This window comes from Zootoca vivipara, chromosome 5, assembly GCF_963506605.1.
Source record: "Zootoca vivipara chromosome 5, rZooViv1.1, whole genome shotgun sequence".
Taxonomy (NCBI): domain Eukaryota; kingdom Metazoa; phylum Chordata; class Lepidosauria; order Squamata; family Lacertidae; genus Zootoca; species Zootoca vivipara.
Genome location: NC_083280.1, coordinates 86,834,988 through 86,850,027, shown reverse-complemented (window position 1 = coordinate 86,850,027; position 15,040 = coordinate 86,834,988). Strand labels below are relative to the sequence as shown.

Below are 15,040 nucleotides of genomic sequence, written 5' to 3'. Positions count from 1 at the left end.
GACCCCTGGGTGGTTAAGTCCAGTCAAAGGTGACTATGGCGTTGCAGCGCTCATCTCGCTTTCTGGCTGAGGGAGCCGGTGTTTGTCCACAGACAGCTTTTCCGGGTCATGTGGCCAGCATAACTAAACCGCTTCTGGCGCAACGGAACACCGCAACAGAAACCAGAGCACACGGAAATGCCGTCTACCTTCCCGCCACAGCAGTACCTATTTATCTGCTTGCACTGGCGTGCTTTCAAACTGCTAGGTTGGCAGGAGCTGGGACCGAGCAACGGGAGCTCACCTCCCATTCGAACTGCCAACCTTCTGATAAGCAAGCCCAAGTGGTTCAGTGGTTTAGACCACAGCGTCACCCACTCCCTGGGAGTCCATCATTGGGCAGGCTTGGGGTAGCTCTGGCATTTATATCTATGGTAAGCTTCTACAAGTGTTAATAAGTGTATACAGTGGTACCTTGGTTTAAGAACAGCTTAGTTTATGAACAAATTGGATTAAGAACGCTGCAAACGCGGAAGTAGGTTTTCTGGCTTGTGAATTTTGCCTTGGAAGCAGAACATGTTTCGCTTCCTGTTGAGTGTGTTGCATTTGTAAATTGAGTCCCCTGCTGCTATGGGAAAGCACGCCTTGGTTTAAGAACACTTTGGTTTAAGAACGGACTTCTGGAATGGATTAAGTTCATAAACCAAGGTACCACTGTTATATGGGGCTGATTGGGCTGGTCCCCCCCCCCCCATAGTTGAGGATTGTCCTGTGTGGAAACGCTTGCAAGGAGCTGGCCTAGCGCTTGAAAAGACTCCAAGGATTAAAGATTGTTGCTTTTGTTTTACTCAGAAGCTAGCCTATAGTTGAACCCCTTTGCAAGCTGCATATGAACACTCATGGCAACATTTGTCTCATTGATGGGGGAAATGGTCAGATCCGGTAATGCCATTTCGCCCTCGGATTTCACCGGAATCTGTGAAGTAGCTGGGTAGGGGAAGATGTTGATGTTCTTGTAAACTAAGGCGCGTGATGTGGGAGAGGAGGGACCGTCAAGGACTGATAAAGTGAGATAACAAACCATTTGACTTCTGAGAAATGGCTGCTGAGACCTCAGAACAAATGGATAGGTCACTGAAAAAAACCATTATAGACCTTGAGGGGTTGCGCCGATATGGTCACGTACTGTGCAGGTTTGGATTATATTTTGTTCCAGCAGCTTCCCCTTTACCCTCATGCACAGTTGTTATGAAATAACTTTTTATTTGAAAGATTAATTTGTTTGGGTTTTTCCACACACACACACACACACACACACACACAAAAGCAGTTTGACACCTGTTGTTTTGTGCTAAGGTCTTGCTTCTTAAGCCAGCGTTTCTCAACCACTGTTCCGCGGCACACTAGTGTGCTGCGAGACGCTGGCTGGTGTGCCGCGACGTGCGGCGACGAGAAGGGCGATTTGCATTGTCACGTGCCTGGCGGCCGCCAATACCCAGCACTGACACGCCGGAAAGCAATATTTCTCCTCCTCTTTCCCAAAGCTCAGTGCAAACGAGCCTGGCGGCCACCAATACACAACACTGACCCGCCGGAAAGCAATATTTGGCAAGTGTTTCTTACAGTCATAATTATAATATAGGGCGGCACAGAGTTAATTTTTTTAACTTTTTAATGGTGGTGTGCCTCGTGATTTTTTTCACGGAACAAGTGTGCTGTGGCCCAAAAAAGGTTGAGAAACACTGTCTTAAGCATCTAGAAACTGAAATTTTCTGAAAGATTCAGTAAAGAAGGACTGCAATATTTCAAAAATGAAAATCAGCCTGTGCGCATCACAAGCATTTTACGGTCAAAATCCCAAATGTTTGATTTGGCCGCAGAACTCAGAACATGGCTATTCTCATAGAATCAATTTATCCGGAACCGCAAGAAGCTTAGTTTGGCCTCCCCCCCCCCCCCGGGAGGGCAGTGCTTTTAGGCCTTGTGGTTATCAGGACAAATGTAAAAAAAAATCAAAATGTGTCCTGATTCAGAAGGATTCCCAATGTTCTCCCAAGAATCCTCTGGTTTTATAGAGACCCTAGACGAGCATGGCATTAAAAGTACCAGGGAGAGGGAGAAGACTCTAGTGATAAAGATCAGGGTGGCCAGGCTGCAGTCCAGAGAGTGATGCCATACCTTTACATTCCCGCAGGCAATGAGAGATTTCTCTTACCCGTTTTCCATCCAGTTCTTTTCCCCAGCTAGCTGCTTGGAACACCAGGAACCCTGCTTGCTATAGCAGCCAGGGGAGAAGGTAGATGGAAAGTGGGAGGGAACGGAGAACAGACTCCCCTGCTGTGCCGAGCCTCTGAGAATATAAAGGAATCAGTGCCACCCAATTAAAGATAACTTTGTTAATTAACTGTATGACTTTAAGCCAACTTATTTATTAACATTTGCATTTATTTTGCACTGATTTCTACATGAGCAAAAACAAAAAGTTCTGAAGCAAGAAGCGTACATTGCTTTGAGAAGCTTGTATACACATGATCTACAAGACACAGCCTTGGAAGAGGCATTCTCACCTATATGAGAAAAAAAGTTGGATGCCATTTAAGATGGTGTTTGTTTTTAAAAACCACCCAATAAATCAGAGGATCCTTTTTAGGATAGTAAACTATTGGGGGGGGGCATTCCATCTAAACAACAAATTAATTCAGCCATATTTAAAGACAGGACATCCATCTCTGGGATTTGCAACTAGGCTACCTGAGGTAAGAAGCAAAATCTCAGATCATATTTGCCCTCATAATAAAAGAAAAGGCTTAGTTTGGTACTCATCCTGTGCCGCTGAAGAGTCCTCAGCTCCTAGGCAAGGCTCATGGAAATGCTGCTGAAATAGAAAAGAATTCTAGTCATTTTTTCTGGTTCAATTGAAAATTTACCTAAACATAAGCCAGGAATATGATAATACAATACTAAATGGCCAATGCATAGATTTGTTGTTATTTAGTCGTTTAGTCATGTCCGACTCTTCTGGCTATGTTATTTATATTATTTATGTATTGAATTTATATACCACCCTATACCAGGGGGGTCTCAGGGCAGTTCACAGGAGAAAATCAAGATATAAAACCACAAAATGCCTAATAAAAATAAAAACAACAATCCAATAGCCCCCCCCAACAAAAAACACATTTTAAAAGGGCATAGGATGTAAATCGGATCAACCAAAGGCCTGGTTAAAAAGAAACGTTTTTGCCTGCTGCCTAAAGGTGTATAATGAAGGCGCCAGGCAAACTTCCCTGGGGAGAGCATTCTACAGACGGGGAGCCACTGCAGAGAAGGCCCCGTTCTCGTGTTGCCAGCCTCCGGACCTCTTGAGGAGGAGGCACACAACGGAGGGCCTCAGAAGATGATCTCAGGGCCCCGGGTAGGTTCATACGGAAAGAGGCGGTCCTTGAGGTATTGCGCTCCTGAGTATTCCATATTTTGTGCATTGAAGCTGCTAGAAAAGCACATCCACTCTTTGCCTTTGGAAATGCTAAAGAAGTTGACTGGAAGGAAGGGCACCTCTCAGCAACATTGATTAGGCCAGATGACTGCAATGCTGTGTCATCAGATGTCTCCCTGGCTGCTTCAGAAAAGAGGCATCCATCTGGCTTCTCCCTCAAGAGGCCTCCCAGCAGCCCCAAAAGCAGGATAAATGGAGAATATATTCCTAATCTAGATGAGATAGCAATAGCCTCAGCAGTAGGGAGGCAAGGCTTTAATGGTACCCTGGACAGCGCTTTTCCAGGGCTCAGAGCAGAGCTCAGATATTGTTTCAGCAGTAGTTGCCCTGAGAGAGAGGCTTAAATGGGAATTACAACTCTTTCCCAGTATTTAGCTCTGCCTTCTGTAATGGAAGCCTCTTCATTTTAACACCCCAGCCTGCTTTGGCAGCCATTGATTGTGACAGAGAAGGGGAAGCTATGATTTTGGTAGAGCATCTGAGCTGGAACCCTTAAGTCAGAGGTGGGCAACCGAACCTCCTAGGGCCAGAGAGGTTCTGGTTCAATGGACTTCCATATGCTTCTGTTGCTGTATGTGTATCAGGACTTAAGGTGATTCCTTCTCCCACTCTGAATCTCTAGCCTAAGTCCCCAGAGAAGAGGAGCCTGACTCCACGGTCATGACAGAGTTCTAGATTTCTGTATATCTAGAAGAGTTTTGGCCCAGTTTACCTGAAGGAGCATCTCCGCCCCCATCTTTCAGCCCAGACACTGAGATCCAGCACCGAAGGCCTTCTGGTGGTTCCCTCTGTGTGGGAAGTGAAGCTGCTGGTGATTGGCTGCTGCGGCGACAATTGGGCGGGTGATTGGTGGCTGCGGCAAGGCCTGCTGGTGATTGGCTTCTGCTGCAGCAATTGGGCGGGCAATTGGCAGCTGCTGGTGGTGAGCGGGCAGGTGATTGGTGGCTTCGGAGAGGCGTGCAATTGGTAGTGGCGATCAGGCGGGTGAGCGATTGTGGGTAACCCCCCCCAAAAAAAGCTCAACAACTCTGGGCAATCCCCATTTGCTTAATTTGGGGTCCCAAAAAATAGGGGTCGTCTTATACATGGGGGCGTGTTATACACGGAAAAAATACGGTACTTGCAGGCCCTCTTCCCATCCCGTTTTATTAATATGTGTCATGGAAGCGGTGTTGATTCATTGATAGAATGATAGACGGAGCACTTTCAAGGATATTGAGGAGCAGCCATGGTTTGGGATTGAGAAAAGCAGAGGATGTCGTTTCTTGCCAAAGAATCCCCTAAGCCGGAGTAGAAGTGTTCCTCTTCCTCCCCCCACTCCACTGCCCTGGAACAGTCTCAGACCCACTCGGGAACACTCCTGGCTGATCCATCTGGTTCTAGGAGGGAGAAAAGTTCATTTCAGACCCAGCTTGATGTTCCCAGGTGGCAGTTTAACACTAACATCTCAATCTGTATGCGACTTTTCAATCAGGCACAGAGTCACACAAAAAAAAGCAAGAACCATTAACATTCGGAGTTGCTTGCCAGCAGTAATGAGAGGAAATGCAAAGCCTGGAAATTAAGAACGCACACTCAGAGGTGTGGGGAAGGACAGGGAGGGGAACGATGGAGGAGGGAGATGTTGCTACATTTAGGCCAGGATCCAACGTTTGGATTAATGGTGCCATTACCCAAGAAAAGGCTGCAGATAATGCTCATTCTTAAAAATGTCTTTGCTGGCAATTAAGTGGCTGCAGTTATTGATTATTATTGATTTTATGTCCCCCCAATTTGCATAATCTGTTAAAGATGAATGATTCATGGTGTGTTTATGATAGAGATAGGCAAAGTTTTCGGCGGGGGGGGGGGGGGTGACTAGGCAAGAGACAGTGTGTGATATCCAGACCTACCAAGGCCAAGAGCTTTAAAAAAAATTGAAGCGGAATCATTCAAGGTTTCTTGAAGGGGTGGGCATTAGGGAAGATTCTGCCAGCCTCCTGTCAGCTCAGTAAACAAGCATGGCTCAACTTCTTTATCTTCCGTACTATGTGATCCACCCTATGTTGAATTCCTTGTGCACATGAGAAAAATGTGTGCATCCCTTATGTGGATTTGAGAGATCCACCGATCTGTTGGGTTTTGTGCTTGAGTACAGCACAAAAATACAGGCTAGTGTGCTTGTACACCATTTGATGGAAAGGACAAACAACTGTAAATTTAAACAAAACGGCCACTTGTCACCAAAATGGGCCTAATCCCTTACTGGTTGAAGCTTGCATGCATTTTAAAGGGTAAAGCAGCACATTGGCTACCCCAGGCATGTCCAAAGTCTGTTTTGGGGGGTCTAATCTGGCCCGCCGGTTGGTTTAATCCGACTCCTGTGGCAGTTTATTTCCTGGGGCAAAATCCTAAAAAAAAAAACTCAACAACTCCCCCCCCCCCCCCCGGCCCTTCACTTCATCAAATCTGGCCTTCTTTGAAAAAGGTTTGGACACCACTGGGCTACCCTTATTTTAAAAGGGTAAAAGTTTGTGCTGTGTGCGGAAAGGAACCAGAATCTGGCACAGGGTTTGAATATATGATTTGAATGACAAGAGCAGTGAATGGTTTTGACAGCAGAGTTTTGCAAAGGGGTGCTGGGATTGAGCTGGGATGATGGCAACCGAAAGAGAAGAAGATTGTAGTTTCAAAGGTGGCAGACGACCAGAACATGGAGAATAGTTTTGGTCAAGGGGGATTCAGAGGGAGGGAGGGACGTCTGCCATGCTGCACAAAGAGAACCGACACAATGGCAGTAGAATGAATATCAAGAACAAAAGGGAGGGAAGAAAAGGTGAAACCAATACTTAAATATGAATTTTTATAGGCATTTTGCTACATTTTTCGAGGCAGAACAGCACCCCAAGCTATCTGTTACTCTGGGTTGTGTGGATCATGTTAGTTCATACAGGAATTAAAGGTAAAGGGACCCCTGACCATTAGGTCCAGTTGTGACTGACTCTGGGGTTGCACGCTCATCTCGCATTATTGGCCGAGGGAGCCGGCGTATAGCTTCCAGGTCATGTGGCCAGCATGACAAAGCCGCTTCTGGCAAACCAGAGCAGCACATGGAAACGCCATTTACCTTCCCGCTGTAGCGGTACCTATTTATCTACTTGCATTTTGACGTGCTTTCGAACTGCTAGGTTGGCAGGAGCTGGGACTGAGCAACAGGAGCTCACCCCATCACAGGGATTCGAACCGCCGACCTTCTGATCAGCAAGCCCTAGGCTCAGTGGTTTAATCCACAGCGCCACCTGGGTCCCCCATACTGGAATTGGCATAGAACAAATTCCTCAAGCAGCTCTGCCACCATGAACCAAAACTTTTATTATATTTGCCATTGGTGAATCTCATTTGTTTTTTTGATGGAGTTACAAGCTTGGTGGATCAGGGGAATGCTGTGGATATACAGTAGTGCATCTTGATTTCAGTAAGGCTTTTGATGAAGTCCCCCATGTTATTCTTGTGTAAAAGCTGGTAAAATGTAGGCTGGATAAGGTAACTGTTAGGTGGATTTGTTGTTAGTTGACTGAGCAAACTCAAATAGTGCTCATTCATTGTTCCTCGGCATCCTGGGAAAAAAGTGAGAAGTGGGGTGCTGCAGGGTTCTGTCCTGGGTCTGTTGTTGTTCAACGTCTTTATAAACCACATGGATGAAGGAACTGGGGGGATGCTCATCAAATTTGCAGGTGACTGGGAGGGGTAGATAATGTTGCAGAAGACAGAATCAGAATTCAAAATGACCTTGACAGATTGGAGAACTGGGCCCAAACTAACAAAATGAATTTCAATAAAATGTAAAAGGTTCTTCACTTAGGCAGGAAGAACCAGATGCACAAATTTAAGATGGGGGACAGCTGGGGCTTACTAGCAGTACCTGTGAAAAGGATATAGGGATCTTAGTGGGAAACAAGGACCTGTTTATATTGGTCTTATCCAGCATGGCAGAAGGCCTAGTTTGTAGGCCTAATTTGATGGTCTGTTTTTTTTTTAAGGCACCAAGAAACTTCAGGTTGCTGAAAGGGTCTCATGTCATCTCCCATAGCTCTTTTTAATTTTTTTAGACAGTCCCAAAATATTTAGGCAAATTATATACTCGCAATAGGTTGTGAATAATGACACCTCAATTTCCCAAACTACTTGAAGAAAAGTACAAGTGTTTTACTGGCTGCCCATCTGAAATTTTATTATTTCTATAATTTTATTATTTCTATATAACAAAATTTTCACCCTACCTTTGATCAAGGGCCAGCTTACCATTGCCTGATCGAAAAGCAGCGGCGGAAGTCCTAACAACCTCTGCAAAGATGTATTCTCCTCTATTTCCAGTTCTCTACTGTATCTTTCATTGTCACCCCCTATCTCTGTACCATAAAATAAGTGAGAAATTGCTTCAGGTTGTAGTATTTTAAAAGCAAGGGGGTACCACCAGGCCACCCATTTTGTGAAAGAATTTCAGAATAGCTCCCACTTGCATAATGCTTGACTCTTTATGCATCCTTACCATCTACCTGACAAAGAAACAGAAGACTGGAATAAAAGGAGGCTGTAACTCAGCTGATACAACAAGAGGAAAGCAGTTGCCAGAGCAGTTTCACTCCCATTTGGCTCCAGATTATTTCCCAAAGGGCCTCTATATCATGCAGAATGCATATCCTGGAGTTTTCCACTGAAGTCTCCTAAAATGAACTTCAAGGCAAAATTGTAAGCTGCTCCCAAATTCCACCTAGCCTGAAATTGGAGGCCATTTTTGATGTTTGGGCGAAACACTGAAGGGCTTTTTGAGGGAAACTAAACTTTCCTTCCAGGTGGGTTAAACCACAGAGTCTAGGGCTTGCTGATCAGAAGGTTGGCAGTTCGAATCCCTGCAATGGGGTGAGCTCCCGTTGCTTGGTCCTAGTTCCTGCCAACCTAGCAGTTCGAAAGCACATCAAAGTGCAAGTAGATAAATAGGGACCGCTCCGGCGGGAAGGTAAACGGCGTTTCCGTGTGCTGCTCTGGTTCACCAGAAAGCAGCTTTGTCATGCTGGCCACATGACCCGGAAGCTGTCTGCGGACAAACACCGGCTCCCTCGGCCAATAACGCGAGATGAGCGCCGCAACCCCAGAGTCGGACACAACTGGACCTAATGGTCAGGGGCCCCTTTACCTTTACCTTAAACTTTCCTTCACAGAGGAGTTGCTCCATCTCCTTGTTCGTTCTGGCTGCCCTTTTCTTGAACTTTTCCAGCACCACAATGTCCTTTTTGAGGTGAGGTAGCCAGAATTGTACACAGCATTCCAAGTCTGCTGTGAAACCATGATGGTACTGGTAGAAATCTCAATGGCTAAAGTACGGTACTAGGAAATGGGAGCAGATTTCCTCCTTCCTCCTCCCTCATCTTCTTAACATTTAAATCTAGAAATTTCTAGATTTCTCTAGGCTAGAAATTTCTCTTTGGAAATTTCAGAGAAACCCAAGATTTCCCTGGGATGACCGATTGGTATTCCTGCAAACTTTTGGCATGTTAATGGCCCACCTGGCATTTTCAGTGGTCGAGTGCTAGTCGAGTGCCAAGAAAGGGCAAATCCTCCAACAGGAATGTGCTGATTCCGAGAGCCAGCGCTACTCTTCTCCCCCCCCCCCAGTTTGTTATTGCTCCCTACTCCTCTTCCAAGTTCCTTCACTCTTTAAGCCTTTGAGAGGTGTGAAATATCTTCCCTTCCGAACCTTGATAAATATGAGAAGGGGGGAAAGGATGGGATGGGTTGATCTTTTCCTGGAAACCTGACAAGGAAGATCAGTCTTGAATAGCTTCAAAATGCTAGGACAAATAGCTTTTGGTCTCTTAACCCTCCACAGCTTTGTGAGGTAAGACTTGGTCCCGTTCTTTCCCATTGCTGGGGCTTTAGCTAGCCTTTCAGACTGAAATCCTCTCGCTGATGGCTGGGCAGATGGGAAATCCAGGGCCTCTGGACTCGATTGGCCTAATGCTACAGCAGTTTAAGCAGTCTGTTTTACCAGAGATTATAGTTTCACTTACACAGAGCACCTGAAAAATGCTGTGGTTTAGAAGGGATTAGAGCAGAGGGGGGGGGATTCAATGCTTTTTAAAAAAGAAATAAAGCAAGGAAGGAAGGAGCTGTGGAAAGTGGTGTGCCCGAGGGCTGTGCAAACAAGGTGAGCCTTTGTACACAGCACAAGGCATTCCTCTTTCACACTCATGTTGCTGCCATATCCCAGTGGTCCCCCTCCCCAAAGTCGTCTTCTTGCCTTTCAGCCAGCGTGGTATGGTCCAAATGCAGCCCTGTCTAAAACTGAGCAAAGGTGCATTGGGGAGCCCAAACCTAAGCATGTGTTGTTTTTGGAAGTTCAACGCAAGTTGCTTCCCGCTCTGGATTGCTCCTTACTCTTTCCCACCTGAACTCAAAGCTCTGCCCAATGCAACTGGTTGAATCCCAGTGGAGTGGGGTGCCATGCCTTCCAGCATTTCTCTGATAAAAATGGGATGTCTTATTCCTCCATAAGGACGCGGGTGGCGCTGTGGGTTAAACCACAGAGCCTAGGGCTTGCCGATCAGAAGGTGGGCGGTTCGAATCCCCGCGATGGCGTGAGCTCCCCTTGCTTGGTCCCAGCTCCTGCCAACCTAGCAGTTCGAAAGCACACAGTGCAAGTAGATAAATAGGTACCGCTCCAGCGGGAAGGTAAACGGCGTTTCCGTGCGCTGCTCTGGTTCGCCAGAAGCGGCTTTGTCATGCTGGCCACATGACCTGGAAGCTGTATGCCGGCTCCCTCGGCCAATAATGCGAGATGAGCGCCGCAACCCCAGAGTCGGTGATGACTGGACCCAATGGTCAGGGGTCCCTTTACCTTTTATTCAATAATAATAATAATAATAATAATAATTTTATTATTTATACCCCGCCCATATGACTGGGTTGCCCCAGCCACTCTGGGCAGCTTCCAGCATATATAAAAACATAACAAAACATTAAACACTAAAAAACAACAACACCATTTATCCAATGAAAATAGGGACAGCCTAAGGGAAGGTGGGACATTCTGGGATCAAATCAGAAACTGGGATTGCTTCTGTAAATTCTGGACTGTCCTTGGAAAATAGGGAGATTTGGAGGGTCTGGGGTGTGTTGCTAGAGACATCCCTTCAGTTAGTTGTTTGTTTGTTTGTTTGTTTGATAAAGCAAGGCACAAACTGGATACTGAAGTGAACAAGATAACAAAAGTGTTTGGGAAGCATGTGACAAAGAAAGGCTGAAGACTGTGTGCTAAAAGATTAGGGCGGGAATAATGGTTTTCAAAAAAAGAAAAACCACCCTCACCAAGGGTCCCTTTTGCTAAGAAAAAGAGCAGATGTTTATCAGAGCTTTTTAAAGGCCCTCTGTACCCTATGATTAAGTCACACTAGTTTTAACTCAGTTCTTTGTTTTGTGGCCTTTTAGCATCTCTTATCTTTGAGATGATCTTTTTAAATGAAGGCTGTGATTTGTGGGCTCTCTTATCCTTGAAGATGTACCACTGAAAGAAAGTCATGCCCAAACTTTGGTTGGAGAAAAGAGCTGGTCTCTACTGGATGTTTCCCATAAAAAGTCCAGGCGGCCTATTGCTATTTCTTTCACCCAGAATCCCAGCTGTATGCTCTGAAAGCATGCAGCTGGAAAGGCTTCCTCCTGCCCAGAGTAGACACAACATGTGTCTGGTGGTATTGCAGTAAAGCCAGCAAGGAGAAGCAGCACCAATACTGTACTTTAATTCTGGACTTAATTCTGCTTCTAATGGGACAATTCCTTCTGGAAATAAACAAAAGCTTGCCTGCAGCTGTTTCTGAAGATGGGCCTTGTGTGTCTGTGAAAAAAACAAATGAATGGATATTTCACCCAACATATTTTAAACTTATTTATTATTTATTTTGGTTTGTACAGGGGCAGATAAAAAGGCTTCAATCCTCAGAGAGTCTTATTCCTGATAGTTTCCAAATTAATCTTTTGAAACCTCACCCAGCTCTGTCACGAACACTTGCTGTTATTGTTGTTTGTTATGTATTTCATTACAGAGGTACCTCTGGATGCGAACGGGATCCGTTCCGGAGCCCCGTTTGCAACCTGAGCAGTGTGCAACCTGAAGCGCCAAATCTGTGCATGCTCACCGCACAATTTGGCACTTCTGCACATGCGCACGACGTCATTCGGCGCTTCTGCGCATGCGCAAATCGCCGAACCCGGAAGTAACCTGTTCTGGTACTTCCGGGTTCGGTGCATTTGTATCCCTTGACGTACACAGCCCACAGCGAACGTAACCAGAGGTATGGCTATTAGTGTTTGTGTTGTTATGGGTGCAATCATACGAAAGCAAACCTGCAAATAAAGGAAGCTGGATTATACGGGGCTGAATTCCCAGGATTGGGCTGCATATCATAGAACTGTAGGGTTGGAAAGGGAGCACAGCGGTCATCTAGTCCAACCCCCCACAATGCAGGAATCTTTAGCCCAACATGGGGCTCAAACCCATGACCCTGAGATTAAGAGTCTCATACTCGACCAACTGAGCTGACCTATATAATTAAAGACTTGTACAATCCATACCCATTAATCCTTTTGTAAAGCTGTGGAATTGTGACTAAGGTTGCAATACTAGGTATAGTTACAGGTAGGTAGCCGTGTTGGTCTGACGTAGTCGAAACAAAATAAAAAAAATTCCTTCCAGCAGCACCTTAGAGACCATTTCCACCACCCTTCTGAGTGATACCCCCCCACACACACCCCCTTTCCCTACATAAGCGCCTGGGGACTTCTGCTTCAGTGTATCTGAAGAAGTGTGCATGCACACGAAAGCTCATACCAAAATAAAAACTTAGTTGGTCTTTAAGGTGCTGCTAGAAGGAATTTTTTTATTTTGTTAATACTAGGTACCGGTATGTTTACCTGGCACAAAATCCCTTTGAATTCAGTGCAACTTACTTGCGTAGGATAGGGCTGCATGGTTGCCCAATTCTGCTCCTGTCCCTATTGAACTGGATCAGATTTACCTCTGGGTTAGCATGCATACAATTCTAGCTGCATCGCTGAATAAAGTGCATAGGGTTTTGTTTGTCTGTTATGAACACAACAGGCGCCGTTGTAACTTCTGTTAAGGGAGGTAGAGATGCCTTTGTAGATGTAAGAAGAATGTTTATCTGCTAAACAACTTGCTACACCCAAATGCCACCTAGTGAGCTTGCAGCCGAGGTGCAATCTGTGAACTAGGAGCTTCCTTCCTTACAGTTCACACCCTGAGCTACTGTACTGAAATTGGCTCTCCCTCCTTTTTCTCATCGCTAGGTCGTGACATGGCAAGCACAACCTTGCCCGGCTACCCACCCCATGTTCCACCAACCGGACAGGGCAGCTACCCAACCTCAACTCTTGCAGGAATGGTGCCTGGTAAGTTCTTCTTCCTTGACACATTTGTGACTGTTTCAGTTTTGATTAGACAGAAGAACAGTCTGCTTTTATTGTCAAATTTGTCATATTTGGGCAAGGTGCTTGAGGGTGTGGTCGTTTTCTTGAATGATACTGAAAACAGTTGGGAAAATTCGATTGGTAGAAGATACGGCAGCTGCTGGAAATGTTCTGAGTGGAGCTAGTAAGTCAAATCATTGTTTCTCCAACCTTTTCAAGGCTTAGCTGCCAAGTATCCCATTTTTCGCGGGAAACCCCCAGATTTTAATCCGTTTCCCGCTGTTCTCCCAAATGGAGAAAAATCCCGGAAATCCCCCGGATTTCCTACCTGCCAGGGAGCCTCCATTTTGGGTGCTGCTCTGCCCATGTGTGGGCACTGGAAATTGGGCAGAGCGGCACCGGAAGTTGCTTTTACGCATGCCTGGAGGCTATCCTGGTGGTGGCCGCCTGGCGGCGACCGTCACCAAAATAGCAGCCGCCATGCGGCCACCACAAAGATGGCCGGCGGGCATGCATAGAAGCAACTTCCGGTGCCGCTCTGCCCTATTTCCAGTGCCCACACATGGGCAGAGCGGCCCCGGAAATTGCTTCTATGCAACTTCCAGTGCCGTGCCGCTGCTGATCCCGCATTTTTCAGCGGGAGACTTGGCAGGTATCTTTCAAGGCTCCATTCAACATTTTTGGCCTCTAAATGGCCTGAGACCAGAATACCGTATCTCAGGAACCACATCCTGCCCTGAATGAGTCTGCTACACTAAGATACTTCTCTCTCTGCTCTTGGATGTATAACAGATGGGCACAAGAGTTGGGGCCTTTTCAGTGATGGTACCCAAAATTTGGAACCTCCTTCCAAGAGAGGTCTGCTTGGCCCTATCAATTATATTCTAGTGGGCAGCCAAGTTAGATCTGTCTCTTAGTGATTTTTGACTTTTGTGTTTTCAGGAGTGGTGGTCCTTGAAGTATTGGGGTCCTGGGCTGCATCAGCCTTATAGGTCAAAACCAGGCACTTGAATTGGGCCAGGAACTAATTATCAGCCACTGTCTAGATGCTGATGCTCATTATGGAAAGACATTCTTAAGATACATGTGAAGAAAAGAAGCCTTTTAAATAATAATAAATAATAACAATTTATTATTTATACCCCACCCATCTGGCTGGGTTTCCCCAGCCACTCTGGGCAGCTTCCAACAGAATATTAAAAACACGAGAAAACATCAAACATTAAAAACTTCCCTAAACAGGGCTGCCTTCAGATGGCTTCTAAAAGTTAGATAGTTGTTTATTTCCATGACATCTGATGGGTGGGCGCCCTACCGAGAAGGCCCTCTGCCTGGTTCTCTGTAACTTCAATTCTCACAGGGAGGGAACTGCCAGAAGACACTCAGCGCTGGACCTCAGTGTCTGGGCTGGATGGTGAGGGTGTAGATGCTCCTTCAGGTATACAGGACTGAGGTCATTTAGGGCTTTAAAGGTCAGCACCAACACTTTGAATTGTGCTCGGAAACGTACTGGGAGCCAATGTAGGCCTTTCAGGACCGGTGTTATGTGGTCTCGGCGGCCACTCCCAGTCACCAGTCCAGCTGCCGCATTCTGGGTTAGTTGTAGTTTCCGAGTCACCTTCAAAGGTAGCCCCACATAGAGCGCATTGCAGTAGTCAAGCGGGAGGTAACTAGAGCATGCACCATTCTGGCAAGACATTAGGGGTATTAAATTTTGAGGAGATACAGAGGGAAAGTCCTTCCTTCTGAATGATTGGAATGTGGATGGCACTCCCCGTCTCCAGAAGATAAATGTCTATTTCTGACATTTACCCTCAGTTGCTATCGCTGTCCTAGAGATATTATTTAAGCCTCAGTTTCTGGAGCTGGGAGAAGCCTGGCTCCCCAGTTCAACCCTGAGGCACGGGGACACCACTGGTGAACCACATTGACCAGCAAAGTTCTATGAGGCTAGAGTCTGGAAGGGAAATCCCCTGCTGCTTGAAAATGGAGTAGGAACATAGGAAGATGCTTTAGACCAGGCATCCCCAAACTTCGGCCCTCCAGATGTTTCGGACTACAATTCCCATTTTCCCGACCACTGGTCCTGTTAGCTAGGGATCATGG

The 15,040-nt window shown here is 46.1% G+C and overlaps 1 protein-coding gene across 1 annotated transcript in view; it reads left to right on the top strand.

Annotated features, from left to right (window-relative positions):
• PAX2 (paired box 2) overlaps positions 1-15,040 on the top strand; it is a 127,480-nt gene that overhangs the window by 99,177 nt on the left and 13,263 nt on the right. The window contains 1 exon segment of the mRNA XM_035137864.2: positions 12,815-12,916. Within this exon segment, the coding sequence (XP_034993755.2) occupies positions 12,815-12,916 (102 nt within the window).